A 20,722-nucleotide genomic window follows, 5' to 3' on the forward strand; every position below is an offset into this window, starting at 1 on the left:
ACTTAAAGAACTGTGAACATGCGACACGAATTGATGAAAGAAGACGTTGCGAGTGTAACTGATTCTCCATCAATAAAATAATAATATCACCAACTGCAATGGCAATAACAATCAATTGCATGGAGCTAACGATTTATTTCTTGTTTGTTTATCGTCTGTCAAGCTATAATTACAAATAAACAGGTTCTTTTTTTTTGTTTTACGCGCAGCTTTGCAATGTTCCAATATTGATCGGTAATTTGCTCGAGTTTTTTGCGACACTTTTGGAACTTAACTGAAAATATTAGCGAAACTTGAAGGCCTTCTCAGAAGTAAATTTGCTACGAATTTGCAATTTCTGGAGTAACTCAATATCGCAATATTGCAAAGCTGGGCCAAAAAGAACACATCACTCCCACATCTACCTCATCAGAGTTCCTCTTCGGGTCCATTTCGCCATACCCCAAACAACATGTAAACGCACGCGCCGATACTTGCTACCCATACCACCACTCTTTTTCACAATGAGCAAATACGCTAGGGGACAGGTGCGAGAATTTAATATCGAAATAATTTTAAGAAGGAATCCACCACAAGTTCGGGTAACAAGCTGGCAACTGAACTTTGTACCGAGGTTGTTTACATTGTATTGCAAACTTCTTTGTGACTATTTTAAGTATCTTCTCAAAAGCGATCATTTCTAACAACACCAAATGTCGAAAACAAATCTTGAAGTTCATATAAAACACTTGAAAGTACTGGTGAAATGAAACTGATGATGAAATTTTACCTGTGATTGCACCATTTCTCTGAACTTTGAAATTTATTTGCTCAAGTTCCCATGAGAAATTGTTTTTGGTATTATTTCAGGCTATTTGTATCTTTAGCTTTTACAATATGCAAAAAAGACCGTAATATACAAGGTTTTTGTCCATTAAAAACAGAAATTGTTCGATTTCCTATCGGATTGCGTCTTAAAGGCCTCAAATGAATTGAGCTTCTGCTCAGGAAGTGGAAAAAAAATGGAAAGCTTGTAAAAATTGTGACCAGTTCATTACAAATTCTCAGTGGTAAAAGAAACGAAGTGATAAAAGCGATAGCGACTCAAAACCAACAGCAACTGAATACAAGCAAACGTGTTATAAATAATCCTTTATTCTTGTAACTAAATTTATTTTGCCCTCCCGCCCTGGCAATCTGTGAAAAAAAAAAGCGACATCAGCTATGGCTATGAAGTTATCCTCTTTGAACGTAATCATAAATTTAGTTACTTTTATGTTATAACAAGCTGTTAAGTTCAGTAAGATTCTAAAGGAGTCACTAAGCAACACTTTGTCACTGATCTACATTCATTACGCGCCTTTAAGATAAACTCTTCAGTAATACATTAATTACCTCTCTGGAATCTCTATTTTCCTAATTTTCCCTTTGAAAACACTACCTGTATTGTATTCTGGAGCCAGGGGCATTGTTATGGCCAGTTAGCTATTGTTTAAGAGAGAAACAAATTTAGACTTTTTCTCAAAATTATTGGATATCCTTTAGTTTTTCTAGCTGTTTTCGTCTTATTTGTTTTGCACACTATTCCCCACTCAATATTCATTCGCTCATTGCAATTTCGAGGAAACTGAAGCCAATCTTGCATTGAAGTAAATAAGTATAATTGTGCAGATTGCCCGGGAATGTTGACCAGCGGAGAGATTTCTCGCTACTTTACAGCGCTCAAACAAGACGAGGAACTGTTAATGTTTGTCGTACTTTTCCTCGAAAAGGACAACCCCACATTTAGATTTGACCTAAATCTGGATGTTAAGCTGTTTTTTAGAATGTTGAAACAATCGCGCAGTGCTTGGCGATATTTTGGAACCCTCCAGGCGTAGATGAATGGATCAATTGAAGAACTGATGAACAACAAACGTGATGCAACAACGTCAATTTTATGAAACGTGACCGACTTTTGGCATGTCTTGCAGAGGTATAGTAAATGTAACGTGGTATAGAGAGGAACGCACGTGATAAAGAACAACACCAGAATGGTTATGATAGTGATGGCCATATTTCTTTCCCGCGCCAACGTATGTCTTTTGTCTATCCGTGAATTTTTGAAGCTGACACGAGCGTCTTGTTTGCGTCTCGAGAACGCGTGAAAAACATTAATATACGCGACCGTCAGCACAATGGCGGGAAGCGAGACGTGAGTGTGAAGGTAAATCAGTGTGTACGTCTTCTCCGGTAAATTCGTTGCCGGAAGAAGCGAAATTGGCAGAGCTACAATCCATATCGACGCAATCAGAATTTTGATTCTTTTCTCGGTAATCGTGGTTCTGTAGAACATGGGGTTGTTGATCGCAATGTAACAAGTCAAGGACATCGCGATCAAAGTGGACCTGCTAACAAACAGCGTCGTGGAAACAACGATGTAGATGATAGCTTTCAGCAGACCAGCGTGAGACAGAGGCAATTGAAGGTACCGCAACACATCTCTCAAGGCCACGGGAAACACAACTACAATTCCAAGCAAAAGTTCGGATGCGCTCAAATTGGCGATTAGGAAACTTGGCGCCGTGCGAAACGACTGTTGAGGGTCCTTGTAAATAATGAAGAGCAGAATGGCGTTCGATACAAAAGTTACTGCAGACATCGCAAAGCCTGTTGTAGCTAAACCAAGCCAGAACTCAGGAACATTTATGATCCGGAGATAGAAGTCGTAATCTTCACCCGTTGAGTTTTCCTTTGCCATTGCGGGCAACACACTCGCCATTTACCAGGGACACAGCTTCAAGCAGTGCTGTTGTTGGATGCCTGTATATCCAGTTGAAAACTTTGCTTTTTATAGTTTGCTGCTCTTAAATGTTGTGTCTGAGCAAGGGAAAATCTACTTAACTGTTTGAACGATTTTCTTGTACGTGCGGTAGCTGTCCTTCGTTTCAAAATCCGTTGACACTTGCAGCCTAACTTGGCACTTGATGTGCAAACTGCATCTGTTTAACTTTTCACCTTTCCTTCTTATTGGTTGAATAAATACTGTGAAATTAAAATAACAAATGAAAATGTAATGAAGTGACCTTGCCAGAAATAACTGAGAATATTTTATAATTACAATGCGTGGGATAACATTCCAGTGCAAACTACCAAGTAAATAATTAGCATAACATGTACACTTCGAAACCCTTGTCAATTCGCCACCTTTGTGCTTTCATTACGAAAAAACACTCGCCACTTTCCAAAATAACTGGCTGGTTCAACGAAGAGCAGCACGCTTTATAACGAGAAGGTATGCGAGAGAAGAAGGCTAATAAATCCCTGAGGCAACGAAATTCGCTAACACTGGAGAAAAGGAGACAAGTAGCTAGATTTGCACTTTTGCATACAGGCCTTAAAACCAAGCCTCTATATAACATCCCAAGTTATCTACAACATCAGCCTTTTTTAAAAACTATACCATCTCATCCATTGAAATTCATCCCGCTCCTTACATCCTGTGACACTTATAAGTATAGTTTCTGGCCAAAAACTATCATTGACTGGAACAGTCTTCCATTTGATTACTATTCGATAGACTCTTACAAAAAATTAAGGCCACCTTCTCTGACCACTTTTATTTGGTGTAATTTATTCCAATTTACTTGAGCTTTCCCTATTTATTTTTGTATTTATTTAAATTTTATTTATTTAATCTTGCATTCATGTCTCTGGGTGACGTTACAAGAATCCAAAGTGTAAATGTAAAATACCCTTTAAATGAGATTACAATTCACGCACTGAACTGGAGCAATTCCACTCTGGCGAAGAAAAGAAAATAGTAAAATAAATAATTAAACATGTTCATTGAAAAATATAATCGAGATGTTATCTGATGAGTTATTCGGCCGAAAGCAGGAAACTAGAAGAAGGGTAGAAGTCTGGCTAAACTTGTCTGGCAACATAGTTGAGGAAACATTGTTTCTTGTTATGTTTTTGGGGTTACTAAATCAGCGAGGACTAGCAGACAAAACTTTTTGCTGACCGGGTGGAAAACAAAGAAAAACAAAGGGTCACGGAAAACAAAGGGGCAAGCAAGCGCATAATAATAAACTAACTTTCGAAGATGTCTAGAGAGACTTCTTTTTTTTCGTTCTAGGGCTTGTGCCCTCGTTAATTGTGATCTCAGAATTTCCAATTTGTTCTTTCAATCGTCCTTGTGATACCAAAATTTATTTCTCTGACATCTGTGCATCGCTTTGACAATAAGCCAATTCCTTTTTGTCCATATTCATGTAGCCTTCATGATCTACATCCCAGAAACAGGCTCTGTCCTCGCACAAGGTAATGAGTAACTCTATCTCCTCGTTCTGCCAGTTCCTTTCGTTCTTCCCCTTCATTTCTCTCTATGACCTGCTTGTGGCTAGTCTACTTCGACTTCGCCGTTAGTCATTGTTGTACGCTGCGCTGTTGTACACTAGATTCTTGTGAGAATTCTAACGGTGAGAGATGTTTTCTTTGAGGATGAGAAAGCGTGCAAGGTCCACGTGAGGAAAATTCACCTCACATGATGGGTTATCACTATGAATGGAGATGAATGAAAACTTTCTTTATTACAAAGTAAAAATATCAGTACAATAATAGAAAAAAGAAATACATCACATGTAAAGTTTTCTATTTACTGGTTTACATATTTGCCGTTTGGGAGTCTGATGCAAAGAACCATTTATGAATGCTTTTCTTGAAGAGGTCTAAAATTTTGTAGAGAGAAGTTCCTCGTGTAGTTCCTTGGTTTCGGTAGATACAATTTTTGTGCGGCGTCGCGAAGATCAAAGGACAATGTTAATGTTTTCGTAGTGAACATATTACAAAGATAAACTGGGGCGAGCTTGTTAACACATTTGTACATTAAATTTGTCTTTTTGCTTCGCCCTTCTAACTGATAGGTTATCCCTGTTAAACGAATTGAGAAGATAGCTAGAGTAGTATCATAACTTGATTTAGCAATTACTCTGGCAGCACGATGTTGTAGGTTTTGATTCTAGATTATGTAGTTTTTAATATTTATTCTGATTGGTTGCTTTTACCTAGATTCTTCTGAGATTTCTGAAGGCGAGTGATGTTAACTTTGAGGATGAGATAGTGTGTAAAGTCACTTAGGCTGTCCACGTGAGGAAAAGTTACCTCACCTGATGGGCTATTTCTAGATTCTTGTGAGATTTCTGAAGGGAAGAGAGATCCAAAACCAACTTGAGAGGGATTTCTTGGGAAATAAGGCCGGTATGGGAGATTAATTCTGTTGGCGTAAAGTTAATTTTGCAATGCGACTTGTTTTTTACGAGCTACTTTTTATATTTTGAGGATTCTACTCACCAAAAAGAAAAAGGAGAAAATGAAGAGGAATAATAATAATAATAATAATGATAACGATAACGATAACGATAATGATAACGATAATGATAGTGATAATAATAAGAATATTAATAGTTATAATGATAATTAAATAAGTGGATCGTGCTGCGCATGTATCGCGCGCTGTGCATGTCAGGGGACTAAGGTCCGCTCGCGTAAAACGTCTTCGTTTACATTCTCGAGACTTCTTTGCTCTATATTATAATCAAAATAAGCCTTTTCTTTGTCTGGTGTAAGTTCCCAGGGAACGAACGAATCACAGCAACAATGCTTTGTAAGCAGAGGTGATGACCTGAAATTGCTCGAATGTTTATGGCACCGCGAAAGCTTAATGTTTGAATTTCAGCTAGTTCAAGTAAAAAGTGTTGGAGTTAACTTCAATAAATAATCTTCTGTCTTAATTATAGGCAAAGGGAGAAAAGACGGGGACAACTATTATAATATTATGGGTGACCAATCACTCCTGATTCATAATCTCACATGTGAAATTACAAAATTTTCATTGTAACGTTCGGCGCGAGATTTCCCGATACAAAAAAACAAGACAAAACCCACGATTGTAAGCGTAATTTGTTACCTTTGATATCAAAAGGTAATCAAATAGTAAACTCGTGAAATTAAAAAATAATTTTACTTGCGTTTTGTCAAAATTGCTGAGAAAATTATCAAAATTTTGACAAAACGCGAGTGAAATTATTTCCTAATTTCACTCGTTACTATGAATTTCTTCCTTAATTTTTTAACTTTGAATTTTTATTTAAAGATCTCTACTTCTTCCAGTGTTAATTAAAATCAGTTAATCTTTCTCAGAGATGTTTAGAGCGGTTTTCAATTGAGTGTCGTAAAACCAAAACCAAAACCAATAACTTACCAATTAGACCACTAAGCCAATCTCAAACTGTAGTAAAAACAAAACCAAAACCAAAGTAATTGTCTAATTACTTTCTACATTCAACTGAAAACCGCTCTAAAAGTAATCATCGAGCAAATTCTTGAATGTTCCTGAGACCTTCCTCTGCAAGTTGATAACGATGAATCCAGATTACTTGCAATGTAAAACTGGAGGTAAAGCTGGATTTCATTTAAGTGTCGAAAAGTAATTAGTTTTGCGTTTACTACGCTACACGATTGGCTTAAAAAAAATTCGCGCCACTTTTTCATCCAATTAGAAGTAAAAACAAAGTCATGACTCGTTCGTGCGTATTTTTCCGCGCTTTGCGTCTGCTACATGTAATTACCTCCAGTTTTGATTGGTTCGCTATTTAAATTCTCCAAGGGCCAAAAGAAAGACCTGGTTTGTTTCAATTGCTGACGTAACGCGAAATATCGATATTATAATAACCCCATTCCCCTCGCCTCTTAGATTTAAGCAATAGAGTGCTTTTCCGAGTTTACATAGCCTCATCTAAACACGAGGGGGGGCTCGGAGAGTTCGAGACAGTTCTGCAAACCCGAAATGCAGTCGAGGGTTTGCCCACAACTTTTGAGAATTCTCCCAACCCACCAAGTGTTTAGATGAAGCTATGTAAACACGGAAGAAGTTTTCCATTGCTTTATAAAATAATTTTCAACAAAACGCGAGAATCTAAAACGTCACAACCGTATTTGCATAGTCTCATCTAAACACACCTATCGACAAATGAGAGAGCGCGTGGTATCTCAGTTATGTTATAAAACGTGGTCGAAGGCGAGGCGTCCTAATCATTTGAACCCTTAACCTTTCGTTTCAAAGGTCAAGAGTGCTAGAGCCTCAGTGGTCGTCGCTGTCATCAGCGGTTCTTTAAGGAAGGAACTTCTTTCCGACTTAACCCACTCAGGTGTGTAATTGGGTACCTGCAAAATGTTTTGAAAGGCGTAAATCCTGCGATGAAACGAAAGGGAGGAGCTTCTTATTAAGGTGGACTCAAGAAAAAATATTCTTAGCCGCGAGTGACTCTATTAAAGCCTCAGAAAGGAGATAATACCACAACTTCAGATGGGTCGCGTTGCTTAAAAGTGCCTTTGGTACATAGTAAACAAATTTTACCCATTAAGCGTTTGGACAAGAGAGATATACATAGATGCAATTCCCGGTTTGCTTTACCGTGTTTATTTGTAAATTTAAACAGGCATACTGATAAAGATGAAGATTGGGAAGCTGTAAATTCAACTGTGCTGAGAGTCTGACTATTTTGTTCTTTCTAATCCACGTTGAAACATTGAAGTTAAAATGGTTCCCGGATGTTTATTTGTAAAGCTACTGTGAGATGGGCAAGTGGTAAATTGAAAGTTTCCCTTGGTGCGTAACGAGCTTTTAAGGACAACTATTGAACATTATACTTGATTACCAACCTTGCAGGAAGGAAAAGCAGAAATAAAACACGACAGAACGGCGCTTGGTAAATTATGAGCGTTCTTCAAACGCAACAAATTTATTTCCAAACATCTTATATGTTTTTGATTTTCAAATCGTTAGAAATATTGAGCCATTAGCTTTCATATATTAGTTCTCAGAAAGTAAATGTAATTTGCTATATGTAGGTTTCGTGAATTTGGTTCCAAAGTATGGCTAGAACAAATCTAAACACAGTTACTGCCGTTTAATCTTCTTTCAGTGATGTCCCTGAAATCTCGAGCGTGACTTTCCAGCTTTCAAACATTCACCTAGCCATGAAATTGAAAGCCTCTTCTTCTTTCTTTTTACTCGCTAGCGGCGATCGAATCGATTCACTTGAGTGAGTTGGATTACACAAACATCAAAAAATCACCCCTGTAGCACTTATTACCTCATAATACCGGCATCCGCGGGTAATAACTCGATATCCGACCAATCAGAGCACGTTATTCAGTTATCCGTGTCGATTTGTTTTGGTTACCTCATCTCCCGGGAACTAAGTCGACATTCCTATCTGAGGTAGTAATCAAGGTTTGGAGATCGTTCTGTGCCTTGATAAACTCTAACGCAGCTAGAAATACTCAGTTATATCCGGTGATCGAAGGAGATCAGTAGCTGCGTGCAAGAAAAAAAACACACGGCGAAGCGTTGATCATGACGAGCAGAGGAAAGATCTTCATCCGACTTCGAATGGAAAGGTTTTCCTTAATTTGTCAAGTTAGTCATTTTGCACTCGTATTGCAGTTTTATTGACAACGGAGCTTTCGCATTTTTAGCTAGAACCTAGCTTGTAATCTCAATTCTCTCTTTTGACTGCCATTAGTTTATTTGTGTCAGTTCTGATAACTCGGTCGTACATGGAGACTGAATATCGTACGTTTATGAAGTATTTCACGTCTCATCTCTTACTCAGCTGAATATGTATCAGCATCATAAGGAGAAGTTATGTTTCGGTCAGAACCTTTGGGGGTTAAGTTACGGATAGTTTAGTACATGTTATTACGGGATCAATTTGGTTTTGTCCTTGCAAATAACTGAATCTAATTTCTTCCTAACCATCTAGGGCTATTTGTGTTTAATTTACCTTACCTTTTGGTTTCATGATTACGATGCCTCTTCAAGTTGTATGTTAATCGTTTTTTTGACTATTTAGCTTCAAGATATGTTCCGTTTAGTTATCTTAAACTTTTAACGGGTACCCGTTTTTCCTGGGATTTTCAACCGATCTCTTGTCAAATTGTCATTTTTCCTGGAAGCGACTCATTTAATTACAAAAGCAAGCATTCTTACCTAAATTTTACAATTTGTGTCATTAAATCCTAGCTAAAATCAGATCGCGAACCCTAGTTTGGATGTTCTAATTTTACGCCATTCAAGTACCTGCTTCTGGGATTCGAACTCGACATTTAAGAACTATTGAAGTTTACAATGCCAAAACATCAAGTGATCTCTCTCGTTCTTTGATGCAGGCTTTTTCTTATACCTCTATCAGTGAGGAAAAGTCTGTCTTTGAACCGCGAGCACTTTTTGAAAAGTAGCTAGTTGAATAGATTAATTCGAACCTTGACAATATCAAACTTCTAGTGCTACTAACATGTTTGTATTTTTGAATTCCTGTCTTATTTTCCAATTTTATTTAGACAAGTTTATTATCTGTTATTTTATAGATTTTAGCTGTAAACTGCAGTTGTGTTTCTTTTCAGAAACGAAAACAATAGCTGCTAATGTGGTACAATTTGTTATTTCCTACTGTCGCAATTGGACGAACAATTAACAAACAGGCAAACGAAAAACAAAAATCAAATTAAATTATAGCTGGACCCTCTTAGTCCGAAGAGAAGACTTAAGGTGATTCAAAACAGTTTCCAGCACTTAGATTTTGATGGGTCATTATAACCACTCTTTATCACTTGATGTTACAATCTTGGTAAGAAAAAACTGCCTAATCATTAGGTTATCAAAGCAACAGATGGCCTGCTAAAAATAGCCTTAATTATAGCTTTAGGGGCTTATAATTCTAAAACGGCGCGGTGAAACATGGTAACACGATAAGACGTAACTTTCGGCAAAGATTTTAAAAAAATCTGTTCGTAGGGTTCAGAGCTACCTTAAAGTTTTGAAAATTTAAGGTGGCTCTGAAAGTGCTGGAAACTGTTTTGAGCCAACTTAAGCCAAATACTAGTACTGGTTACCAAGCAGAAATAAACCAATAAACAAGTTCTCCTATTTGTTACTAATAAGGAATCTATAGATACCAGAAGTGAGAATTTGCTGCAATTGGAGTAAAAGATTATTAACCAAATGCATAAGAAATAACATACATAAGGGATGGCAACTGAGCTAGTTTAGAAGTTTTACTTTGAAATTTGGCGAAGTTAGAAACTTTATGATTGATAGTTTTCAACTGTTACTCCAAAATGCCTCGAAAACAATCGAAATGTCCATCTCTAGATGATGGCTTCTCCGGGCTGTTTTTTACTCGCAGATAAATATGGGATATGAACAGTGTTTACTATGCTGTTACAAGCTCCTCATTAATATTTGTGGTCCGTTTTCTAGTCAAGAGAAGGGTGAAAGTTTCAAGCACGTGTTTATCATTTGCTAGTTGCTTTTGTCCCGTTTCTAGTCTGGACATTACAAATTAATGGACCAAGGAAAACTCTGGAAGATTATTTCATGAAATAGCAGTAAATATCCCAAATATCCACCTCCTAGTATTTGGAAAATTAGGTAGGTCTGAAAATTAAGTGAATGTCACCTAGTGTACCTTGATTTAGAACTTAAAATGGAAGTATCGTGGCGTATTTCAAGATTTTTTTCTCTCCTTGACGAAAAACTGTTTAGAAAAAGTTAGCATAGAGAGGTCATGACGATTGAAAAGCTACACCAGTGGCGCAATAGATCATTTTACAGTTGTCTGCTCAGTGACCTGGCCTTTGAATGGCAGCGAGGCTGGAGGTGACCTTGTTTTGATACAGACCTCACTGCTTTTGTTGTGTACTCAAGTTCTGTTAACGCTAACTAGTTTGCATTTTAAGGAGAAAAGCAGAGGCGTTTTGAATCAAACCAAGTTAACCTCTAACCTCGTTCGTATTCAAAGGCCAGGTAAGTAAGCGCACAACTGTAAAATGTTTTATTAACCATCTACTAAAGAACAAAAAGACCTAAAGATGAGCTGCTCAAATCTCTGCCTCGGTAATCTGAATGTTTTAAGGTGTGCATGTCTCGTTAGACAATATTAACCAAGACGTGAGAGGCGAAATAAACAGCGCGCAAAGAGTTAAGTCCAGATCTTTATTAATCTAACTAACTACAGCTTCTTATCACAGTACATCATGTAATACCATAGTCCTTTAAGTTCCAAATTAGTTCCTAGATTACATTTATAGATCTTTAAATGTTAGTTCGGAGAAATCGTTGATACGTCCAGACGACATTCCCAAGCTGATCGTTATCTTTATCTTATCACTTTCCTTCTTGGCAATGTAATAACAAGGTACGGAGAAAGAAGGTTTTGATCACTGTTGGGAATATTCAGCTGTCGTTTTGCTTTTTGCAAAATTTGCTGGTGTTTAACGATCTAAGTCACAGACGAAACCCGTTGAAAAATTTAACCACTTCGTCGCTCGGAATGCGCCCTAATCCTCTTCAACCCGTGATTGGATGCCAGAAAACTAAGTTAAAGCATTGACATAGTTTCATAATTCCTTTCTACCTCGTTCTAACAACTTAAATATTATTTCGCATATGAAACTATTTTTACATTTAGTCAATTCCCTTACCTATGATTAAGTTATTTTCCTTCAGCAACTAAATAGTTGAGAGGCTCTAGTATTAAGTTTGAAGTTTTTAACCGCGATTAAAAGAATTGTACCAGTTTAAATTAAAACCATATACTGAACTTAAAATGAATTAAACTTGTTTTCAGTTGCATCATTGTCATCGTTCAATATAATATCCAGGGAAAAGAGTGTTTCTCTTTAAGTGTCATTTTCTGTACTCCCATGGAAACTGTCTGTTATTCACGGCAAAATAATTCACACAGCTACTTCAAACTCTGACCCAGTCGCTATTTACGTATTCTTGGGGAGAGAAGATTGGATTCTAGAGCGGATTAAGACCCCTGGTGTTTCAAAGGAAGGGTCATAACTCCCTGCGCGCCCCACTCGATCCCGACGTCTTTCTCTCTGAAACAATCCTGTCCGACCCATAAATAGCGACTGGTTACGAGTCAGTAGATACTTTTACAACAACAGAGTTCCGTGTACTGTATTGGTTTTCATTCTTATATTATAACAAACCGAAGGCAACAAACGAAATCGCTGCAATGTGTAACACAATTTGAGTCCCTAGGTCTAATGGTTCGCTCGGTTGTTCAGTAACTACTCATGAAAAGACTGTATAATCTAATATACGACTTAATTGATTAAAAGAGTATGGCTCTTAACACGGGCTATATTGCGGGCATAATGAATATACCTTCTTTATTTTCTCAAGCATCTCTGCGGTCTGGGAATCCTGAATCCTGGAATTTGATTGGCTAATTATGCCGGGCAGTTTTTCACGGACCCTAAATTGCGAACCACATCCCCTTGCTAGTGTTTGGTTCACTTTAAGCTATGTAGGCTGTGTGAACGTAGAGAAAACAACAACAACAACAACAACAACAACAACAACAACAACAATAACATTAATAACCCAGCTTCGGAAGCAACTTTTGTCCTCGTTCTTGAGTACGCACCGGCATTTGAATGACTTTTTTACACTGCGGATGCCGTTTCGCGATTTCGAAATCTTTCCCTATTAATTATGGCGCTTAAAAATGAAAGAAATTAAAATGTTAATTGCCGACTTTGGCCGGCTCGTATCGAGAAAAACTTTACCCTTGGCCTTGAAAGGGCCCTAGGCCAACTTACATATATTACGTCATTTGATTGTGTCCCGCGATTGTCCATTACTATAACCGTATTCCAGTACTAAGATGATGAGTCAATATGTTCATTTGTTCCTACAGCACATTTATCGTTCTTTTTACACCGGTCGAGTCCTCGTCTTCGTTCACTGAAAAAGGAAAATAGGTCATGTTTTAATATAATCATTTAAAAGAATAGCCTAGAATAGCAGTTTCTGCTCTTTTCTTTGTTTGCTTTCTCGGGAGTAAGTGAGTGTAACAGCCGGGTTATGTAAAGCCCAATTAACAAATTAAGCTAATATTAACCCAGGATTAGCAAGAATTTTAATTTCAGTTTCATTTTGTAACTTTTCGGTGAGTTTATATTGCTTGTTCTTTTGTTTTGAGTTGGAATAATTTTAAACTACATAAAACATAAGCAGTGAAAAGCATTTCTTACTACATTAACTAGCCTGCGAACGCAGACATATTGCGGGCTGTCGCTTGTCTCCACAGAAAAAAAAATAAAGTGTTATTTTGGTTTTTGGAGGAGACAAGCGACAGCCAGAAATAAGTCTACGTTCGCAGGCTATACATTAACCATCTTTCGAACAACCTGGCTGAATTTCAGGCTAAAACTATAACCTCTTTTTATCGTGCGTTAATTCAGTTTCAACCAGCTACAAGTTCGCAGTTATTAAGTCACTGATCGGAAAGCAGGATTGCTGTATTAAAAGGCAAGATATTTGTCCATCACATGAAATGGTGCAAGTATGTCAATCAGAAAATGATCTGTAGGATTTGCTTCCTTAGTTTAGTCCTTACTGTATGTATGCTCAAGATATGTAACTCGGTGCGTGAGTCTTTTATGTCAGTAAGCTTATGGAAAATTCAATAAAAACTATTAAATTACAATTACTGAGTGATATTCTACTGAGGCCCCATTAGGGGTGTCTGAGTATCCCACAGGCGTTGCAGAATATAAGCCAGATGCAAGGTTATTTAAAGTACTGGAAGGTCTGTCAATTTTCTTGGAGTTAATTGTCTACCTTCCAACTTTGAATGACAACGTCACCTAGGGAAACATTGCGTCGACTAAGCTAGCCCGATGTTTTGCCAGTGCATTCTGCAACTAATACAAGTTTCCGTGAGTTTCAAGGATATGTAAAGCTACTTGGACGTTCAAGTGTTTTATTTTCAGATCCGATATATTGAAGAGCTTTCAGGTCCTGTTTTAATAATACAGCGGTTTCTCAATTCCTCAAGTGCTTTTTGCATTCTTACCTCTGGATATTTCGTTTCTAAATACTATTCCCGCGTGAGCTCCACTCTTGCTGAGGTACACTTGAGCCTTCGTTCCATCGTTCGCTGTCAGCGTGTGCACAAAGCCACCCTTGCCATGCGTCCCTTTGCTGTTTGGTTGACCTGACGTTGATTGAGTTTCAAGTTTGGCACCTTTTTGCAGCGGCGCGGCTGGCACCGTAGCGGTGGTTTTGGCGGGAATTACAGCCCCATTCGTAGAAGATGACTTTTCCATCTGTGACAGGACTGTGACATCAGTTGATTTGTCTTTTTGCAGCGGCGCGGCCGGTACCTTAGCGGCGGTTTTGGCGGAAATTATAGCGCCATTTGTTACAGATGACTTTTCCGTTTGGGATAGGACCGTGACATCAGTTGATTTATCTTGTTTGGAGTTTGCCGTTTGCGATGAAGTTGAGTCTACTTTTGTGGCAGAAACAACTGGAGTTTCTGTCACGGGGGTAGGGGTTGGTACATCCCCTAGGGGTTTTGATTCATCTTCAAGCGGTGGCGACATCGTTGGTAGCGGCCCTTGCAAAATAGTAAGAGTAAATCAACGGCCTGTTTTCACTAGAAGCAAGCAAATAATATTTTTCCACTCTTTAATACGTATTCATTTGCTCGCGTAAAAGTAATACAACCCAATAAAATCGATAAACTGTAGCCTGGAACTGACAGATTTTTGCTATTATAAAATAACTGAGACACTACACGCGCTTTGGTTGGTCAATGAACCAGAAGTTGGTCGCCATATAAAGCTTTTTTTTTTTGCACGCAAAAATTTTACGCCAAAATCGTTTCCGCTTGAATTAAGGATTAAGGTAGTTTCTATTTTTTCAGTGTTTTCCACGGCCTGTGGAGGACGCAGTTCCGACTACAGCTGATCGGTTTGGGTTGTTAAAAAAGAGCGAAAAGATTTCTTCCGATTTAACATTAAACTTATCAGTCTAATCATAGAAGAAATGGTTTCTACCTTATAATTTTTTAAAAAGTGTTTTTTACGTAACTCAGAAACACTGTCTTGCATCAAACTGAATCGTCTATAATCTCCAGTGGAACATCTCGTTACGGACATTTCCAAAGTAGTTGCAACTATGAGATAGTTAATTATTTAATTCCCATAAGTTTGGTCTAAAATTCAAAGAAATTCCAATAAAACTCTGAATAAGAACTTGCACCATCATGGTATGCATGTCATTTCCTTAATAGCGACGTCCTACTGTGTAGGCATGCTCAAAAGTGTCTAAAAGTAGAACTTTTCTGGCGTACCTCCTTCAGGGGGAACATTCCTTATAAACTCCTCAAAGTCGCCATCGTTTCCAGTGGGCCTGTACCGCGCAACTGTTATGAAGCCATACCGCTTACTGACCGCGGTCCCAACACCTACTTCAGCTGTGTTGGCCCAGATCAACTGACTGAAGTGCTTGTAGGGTGCAGCGGCCGTTTTAGGACCTCCCTTATCAAAGTCATAGTTTTTCACCTCATCGTACCAGCGTTGGACCATCTCGCGACAATTGACGCAGTTGTCAACCATAGCGCCTTGGCATTTTGGAACAGAAGGTTGAAAATATGCTAAATTCTCCCCTAAATGAAGAAAAAAAAATTTTTTTTAAAGGCTGACAGAGAGAATGCTTAAAATCCTGCGATTGTTGTTGTGAAATAAGCAATAGTACATACACCTCCAAAAATGTAGGTTGCGTCATGCAGGTTGACACGAAGACACCTTATTATTTTTTTTCCGAGAACGTCTTTTACGGAACTGAAAGCTAAGCTACCACCTCTCGGAGAATAACTAAACAACCAACATTGCATAGTAGAGTAGTAAAGTCTGCATATATACGAGCCAAGTGGCCCATCAGGCCGACATTTTTCTCCGATTTCTGTAGCAAGAAGCAACTAGAAGTATCTCGTCTCCCCCTAGATGGGGTGTGAGTCCATCGCAGGATTACCCCCAGTATTTAATTCGCCGGTACCCATTTATACACCTGGGTGGAGAGAGGCACTGTGAGAGTTAAGTGTCTTGCCCAATTCAATAACACGACACAATGTCCCCGCCCAGGGGTCTCTAATCCAGACCGCGCGATCCGGAGGCGAGCGCACTAACCATGAGGCCACCGCTCCTCCTACGTTTGCACAGTATTGGTATGAAAATCATGATAAAATAGACCATTTTCGGCGAGGCCAAATTTTACGTCTACAGTAAGGTAGCCTACTTGTAGTTACGAGCGCTGTGTACTATGAAGGAAGGGGATGTTTTCTCAAATCGTTGCAACCTCTCTTTATTTTATTTCCCGGTAGAGAAAGACTTTTGAACCATTCTCTCTTTCATGGCTCACTTTCTTTATCATAAAGTTAATGCTTGAGAAAATAGTTCAAAATAGTTCCCTCAGTTGATGGGAATCGTTATTGAGCCGCCTCATGCAAAATAGCGTATTTGTCAACGGATGAACGTTTGCACAAGTACTCGCCATGGTCAGGTACTCGCCAAACATCAGATTTTGCTCTAGTTTCTTTTCAGTTGGGAGTCCCTTTAGCACCATAGTATTGTTTGATATTTTTTTATCATACCGCTGCCTTCCTACCTATCTTTCGGTTTTGTATAGCGGCTTGATCGTGTTGTAATAAGTCAGTTGACGCCAGTTGGTCCGCCCAGCTTTGTGCTCCTTCGGCTAGATCATGTGACCACATCAGCGGAGGGACACCGTGTTTGGCGCGGTAATTGTTATGTGCGTCGAGACAATCTTGTGAAAAGGCATCCAGTGAACCTCCTGAAAATAAAGCGAAGACGTCAAATAGACAGCTGGTTAAATAATTCTCTGAGTTTGTGATTCCTTGAAACCAAGAGAAGATAGGCGTATTCGGCTAACGTGTTTACATCCTTGTTGCCAGCCAATTCAGACCACGTGATGATTCATCTGGGAGGTTACAATTGTCCTGTTTTTTCATACTCCCATCAATCAGTTGCGCGTGACAAATTGCATAATTGAAACCTCGCAAGTAAATTATCACGTTGTCTGGATAGCCGAATCCGTCTATGAAGGATACAAGAGAGTTACTTCTCCGCGTAGGCCTTATTTCTTAAAAAAATTTTTTTCAATTTTTTTTAGATCACTGCCGAATTCAGGAACCCTATGGGGATCTAGAAACAGCCAATTTTGTGAGGGACCTTTTGCTCATGTAGACAGCCTAAGTGAATTTACACACATTTTCATTTCTCCAGAAAAACGTCTGCGCAACAGCTACATTGTTTGCGAGGGGACTGGATACCATATCTTAAAATACCTTGAAAGGGACTACCTTCAGAATAATTGATCGATTGATTGAATAAGGCCTGTATGAAGAATCTAGCTGAAGTATGAAGACTTGAATACGCTGTGTTTGGTTGAAGCGGCGTTTATCTAAAACTGAAGAACCTTTTGATCTGAGTTCAATGCCTTTGAAGACGTCAATTAACAACAGAAAAAATTTGCAAAACTTAACGAAAACCCCTTGATTTCCAACCTAATCTAGAAGATTCCAGCAGAATCTGGCATGACCTACTTGCAATAGTATAGTTAAACCAATGAAACCCCTCTACATAGAAACAAAACGTAAAACCAAACACTGACGAACAACGATTATTGGGAATAACTTTACAATCACGACTAGACTTGAAGATTGTCTTCATAACAAACCGAGACCCGGGGATGGGAGAAGGGGGGTGGGGGGTGGGGGGGGGGGGGCGGTGGACTCCCATATAAAAGGGACGGGGGGTGCTCGTTGTACCCTTGTACCCTTTAGGGGTTAAGAAAGCCTTAAGGGTGTTCAGCCTTAAAAGGTTCATAGCGGGAGCTTTTACAATACCTTTTAGGGTATTGAGCCAAAAACATATGACAGGAGATATTTGAAAATCAACTGATTTTCAATTTTGTCTTGGAATTGTTGCCTCTTAGGGGTAAAAAAATTGGAAGCCATGCCCACAAAACAACTCTTAGGGGTTCTTTTCAAAAATTTCTGACGAGCACGCCTGTCCTTTTTATATGGGACTTGCCCCCCCCCTCCTCCGACCAAGATACGCCAGAACGAGCACCTATAATAGCATACCGTTATCCCCTGTGGTATCTGAGTTTATAACGATAACTGGAGCTTTTCCACTGGCTGAATCTAAAATAATGAATAAAACAATAAAATTTATTTAATGACAATTGAATATCAGTGTCTATCGTATTTGAACCATTAAAATGGGTCAAGAAATATAAACGTGTATTAAGAGACAAAGTAATTCCTTAACATAATCTGTGCTGGTATAGACGATACATCTGTGTGTATTCTCTTTAACCCAGATCTTAATTTCGTAATTTGCCCAAACATTTTCTCCTAATTGTTGATCTAAGATGAGAGCAAACATGTTGAAAATTCTAATATCAAAGAAACGCATAATAATATTTAGGACGCCCTAACTGAGTTAACTTTAATTTTCACTTAAGTTAAAGAAATGCCCAAAATGTATACTGATGCTAAAAGGTATGATTTATGGAGAAGGGAACTGGTCGATTTGAAGCTACGAATAGATTTAATAGAATTACAAGCATTAAAATTCATCTATATTCTACCTAATGGACGATTTTTGTTTTACCTTGAACAACATGTCCCTCTCCACTGTTTGCATTGTGCACTAAAATCGCTCGCTCTGTTGCTTGCACAGTGCTCTTCTCTTTCAGGGAATCTGCTGCGGGTTTAGGTCGATCTTGATTCGATGATTTATTGGCGGACGCAGATGCCAGTGAAGCCCTTACTTGAGGATTTTGTGGCGAGATTTTTTGGGGGAGATTTTTGTGCCCAGTGGTGTTCTTCAACGCGCCTGGTTGGTTCGAGGAGGCATTCTGATGGAAGGGGTGGTTTTTGTGAGGTGCAGAATGATGTTTCACTGGTTTGCGGAGGTGTGCTGTGGATTTCCAGTGTTTAAAAGAAAAATGAATAACAACAAAACAAATTTATCTTTCGTCTGTTCCTGCTTACGTGAGACAGCCCAGGATTTAACTTAAACCGAATAGAAAGACTTTTTGGTAATAATACAGGATATTTAATCCATTTTCACGTTTGGAGACAACTGAGAATTCCCAAGTAACCTTTTGCATAACTTTTGGAAAAGTGACGGGAATGATTGATAGCCACTAAAACTCGATGTTTCGTCTAGAACTTTTTTTTCTGTTAAGACGGTCAACAGTGCGAGTAACAGTCTGTATTTTTCCAAAGGAAAGAAAAGTATAGTTAATGACCAATCGAAGCAGACCGTCACAGAAAAGTTGTCTGCTTTCCTTGCAGTTTCATGAATTCTTGAATCCATAGACGAAAGTAGGCGGGGTAATGGAACAAAGTGGGTTGGGCAGCGTTACTAAAATTCAGCAACGACGATTCCAGATCGTGCTTTGTTTATTGCATTGCTTATAATAAACGTATTACCTTCAGAGCTGAAATTGATAACAAGTTGTTTTGAACTCATAGATTTACAAACAACCTACCTTAGCTTGTGGCGTTCCTTACAACACCACAGTACATAAAATAAATATTAAGGGAATTTAAGTAACCATGACGGCGACGCCGAGGACAACGGCCATTAAAATCATTTAGTTTGTTTCTTTTTGTTAAAACTCCAAAATAAATATGGAACACAGCGTTAAATTCAAAATGGAAGTTTTAACAAGTGGTCGTCGTGGTTCACATTCTCCAAACAATGCAAAATTTGGTCATTTCACGTTGTTGTTTTGCAAAGGACGGCGAGGAAATGTGCCAAGAATTATAACGCACGTACACTGATTGTTTTGCTCATTAAGCCTTTTATAAAATGACGTTCCCGTTGCCGTTGAAGTCGTGGTTTTCTTAAACTCAATAATTTTTCTGCAGTATGACAAGGTGAAAAACCTCAGTCCCATTGGTTTAAGTCATAACTACTTTAAAGCGGATTAGTCATGAAAATATCAATAACGGCGCTGCCTCAGACCTTTTTGACCCTTATGTTAAAGGAAAAAAAAGAAATCTCATTTAATGAGTCCCTGAAGTTGTTTTCCCGGCTATAACAACCAGGTCATGCCTCAGTTCAGGCTCCTCTGCTGTCTGTAACTGGTACATTAACTTCTGTGTCTGACATAAGCGTTATCGCCGCGTTTTAAGTTTAAATAACTTAGAGAAGACCTTAAAGACCGATGCGTTTTTCCATTTTCTTTTCTTACAAATGCAGTACTCTCTGACGTTCTCAAAGAAAGCAGACGCGCTTTAAAAGCACTTGTGTTGTTTTCTATTAGGACAATACTCTAACGACTACGTAACCTCGATATTCCAAAAACAAAGTTTTCAAAATAAGGTCAATTGTAAACAACCTACCTTCTTGACTGGGCGACACGAATCCCAAGAAAACCAAGCACGCGAAGCCGAAAAGGCAGGGTTTCATCTCTAGAAAAACCGCGGCCGACAGATTATTTCCCTCGTAACTAAATATTTGCAAGCGAGTCAAAATGGTCTGACATCAAACGCATTATTTATTACCCAGATCACTTGTGATCAATTATCACTCCTACATATATGGCATAGTGGAAAAGTTGGGTGCGGGAGCAATAATCAGGCTTGTGAAATAGTTTATTGTAGAGAAAAGCTCATAAGGAGAGAAAGGGGGTAAGGAGCTGGATCATTGTGTTTAATAGCTATTCTCTGAGGATAGTAAGCGGATAAATAGCTTTGACCCAAAGCCGTGTAACAATCGTTTACCGAACAGGTTCTAAGTACCATTTACAGCAGGTACCAGAAGTCGAGGTATCTAATGATCCATGTCG

At 38.6% G+C, this 20,722-nt stretch overlaps 2 protein-coding genes across 2 annotated transcripts; both read right to left on the reverse strand.

Moving 5' to 3' along the window:
• Nucleotides 1–1,114: 1,114 nt before the first annotated feature.
• Nucleotides 1,115–2,964, reverse strand: LOC145477915 (adenosine receptor A1-like). The gene has a single exon (XM_081455791.1). It carries the CDS (start codon nt 2,738–2,740, stop codon nt 1,688–1,690), a length of 1,053 nt encoding a protein of 350 aa, XP_081311917.1. The 5' UTR covers nt 2,741–2,964; the 3' UTR covers nt 1,115–1,687.
• Nucleotides 2,965–10,450: 7,486 nt separating this feature from the next.
• LOC145477892 (uncharacterized) lies at nt 10,451–20,462 on the reverse strand. Its single transcript, XM_081455760.1, has 7 exons — nt 20,277–20,462; nt 18,532–18,840; nt 18,000–18,059; nt 16,499–16,684; nt 15,186–15,500; nt 13,902–14,447; nt 10,451–12,787 (listed from the first exon to the last, which is right to left on the reverse strand). The coding sequence occupies exons 1-7, from the start codon at nt 20,341–20,343 to the stop codon at nt 12,735–12,737; spliced, it is 1,536 nt and encodes a 511-aa protein (XP_081311886.1). The 5' UTR covers nt 20,344–20,462; the 3' UTR covers nt 10,451–12,734.
• Between the last annotated feature and the right edge of the window lie 260 nt (nt 20,463–20,722).

Source organism: Orbicella franksi, chromosome 2 (genome assembly GCF_964199315.1).
Source record: "Orbicella franksi chromosome 2, jaOrbFran1.1, whole genome shotgun sequence".
Taxonomy (NCBI): domain Eukaryota; kingdom Metazoa; phylum Cnidaria; class Anthozoa; order Scleractinia; family Merulinidae; genus Orbicella; species Orbicella franksi.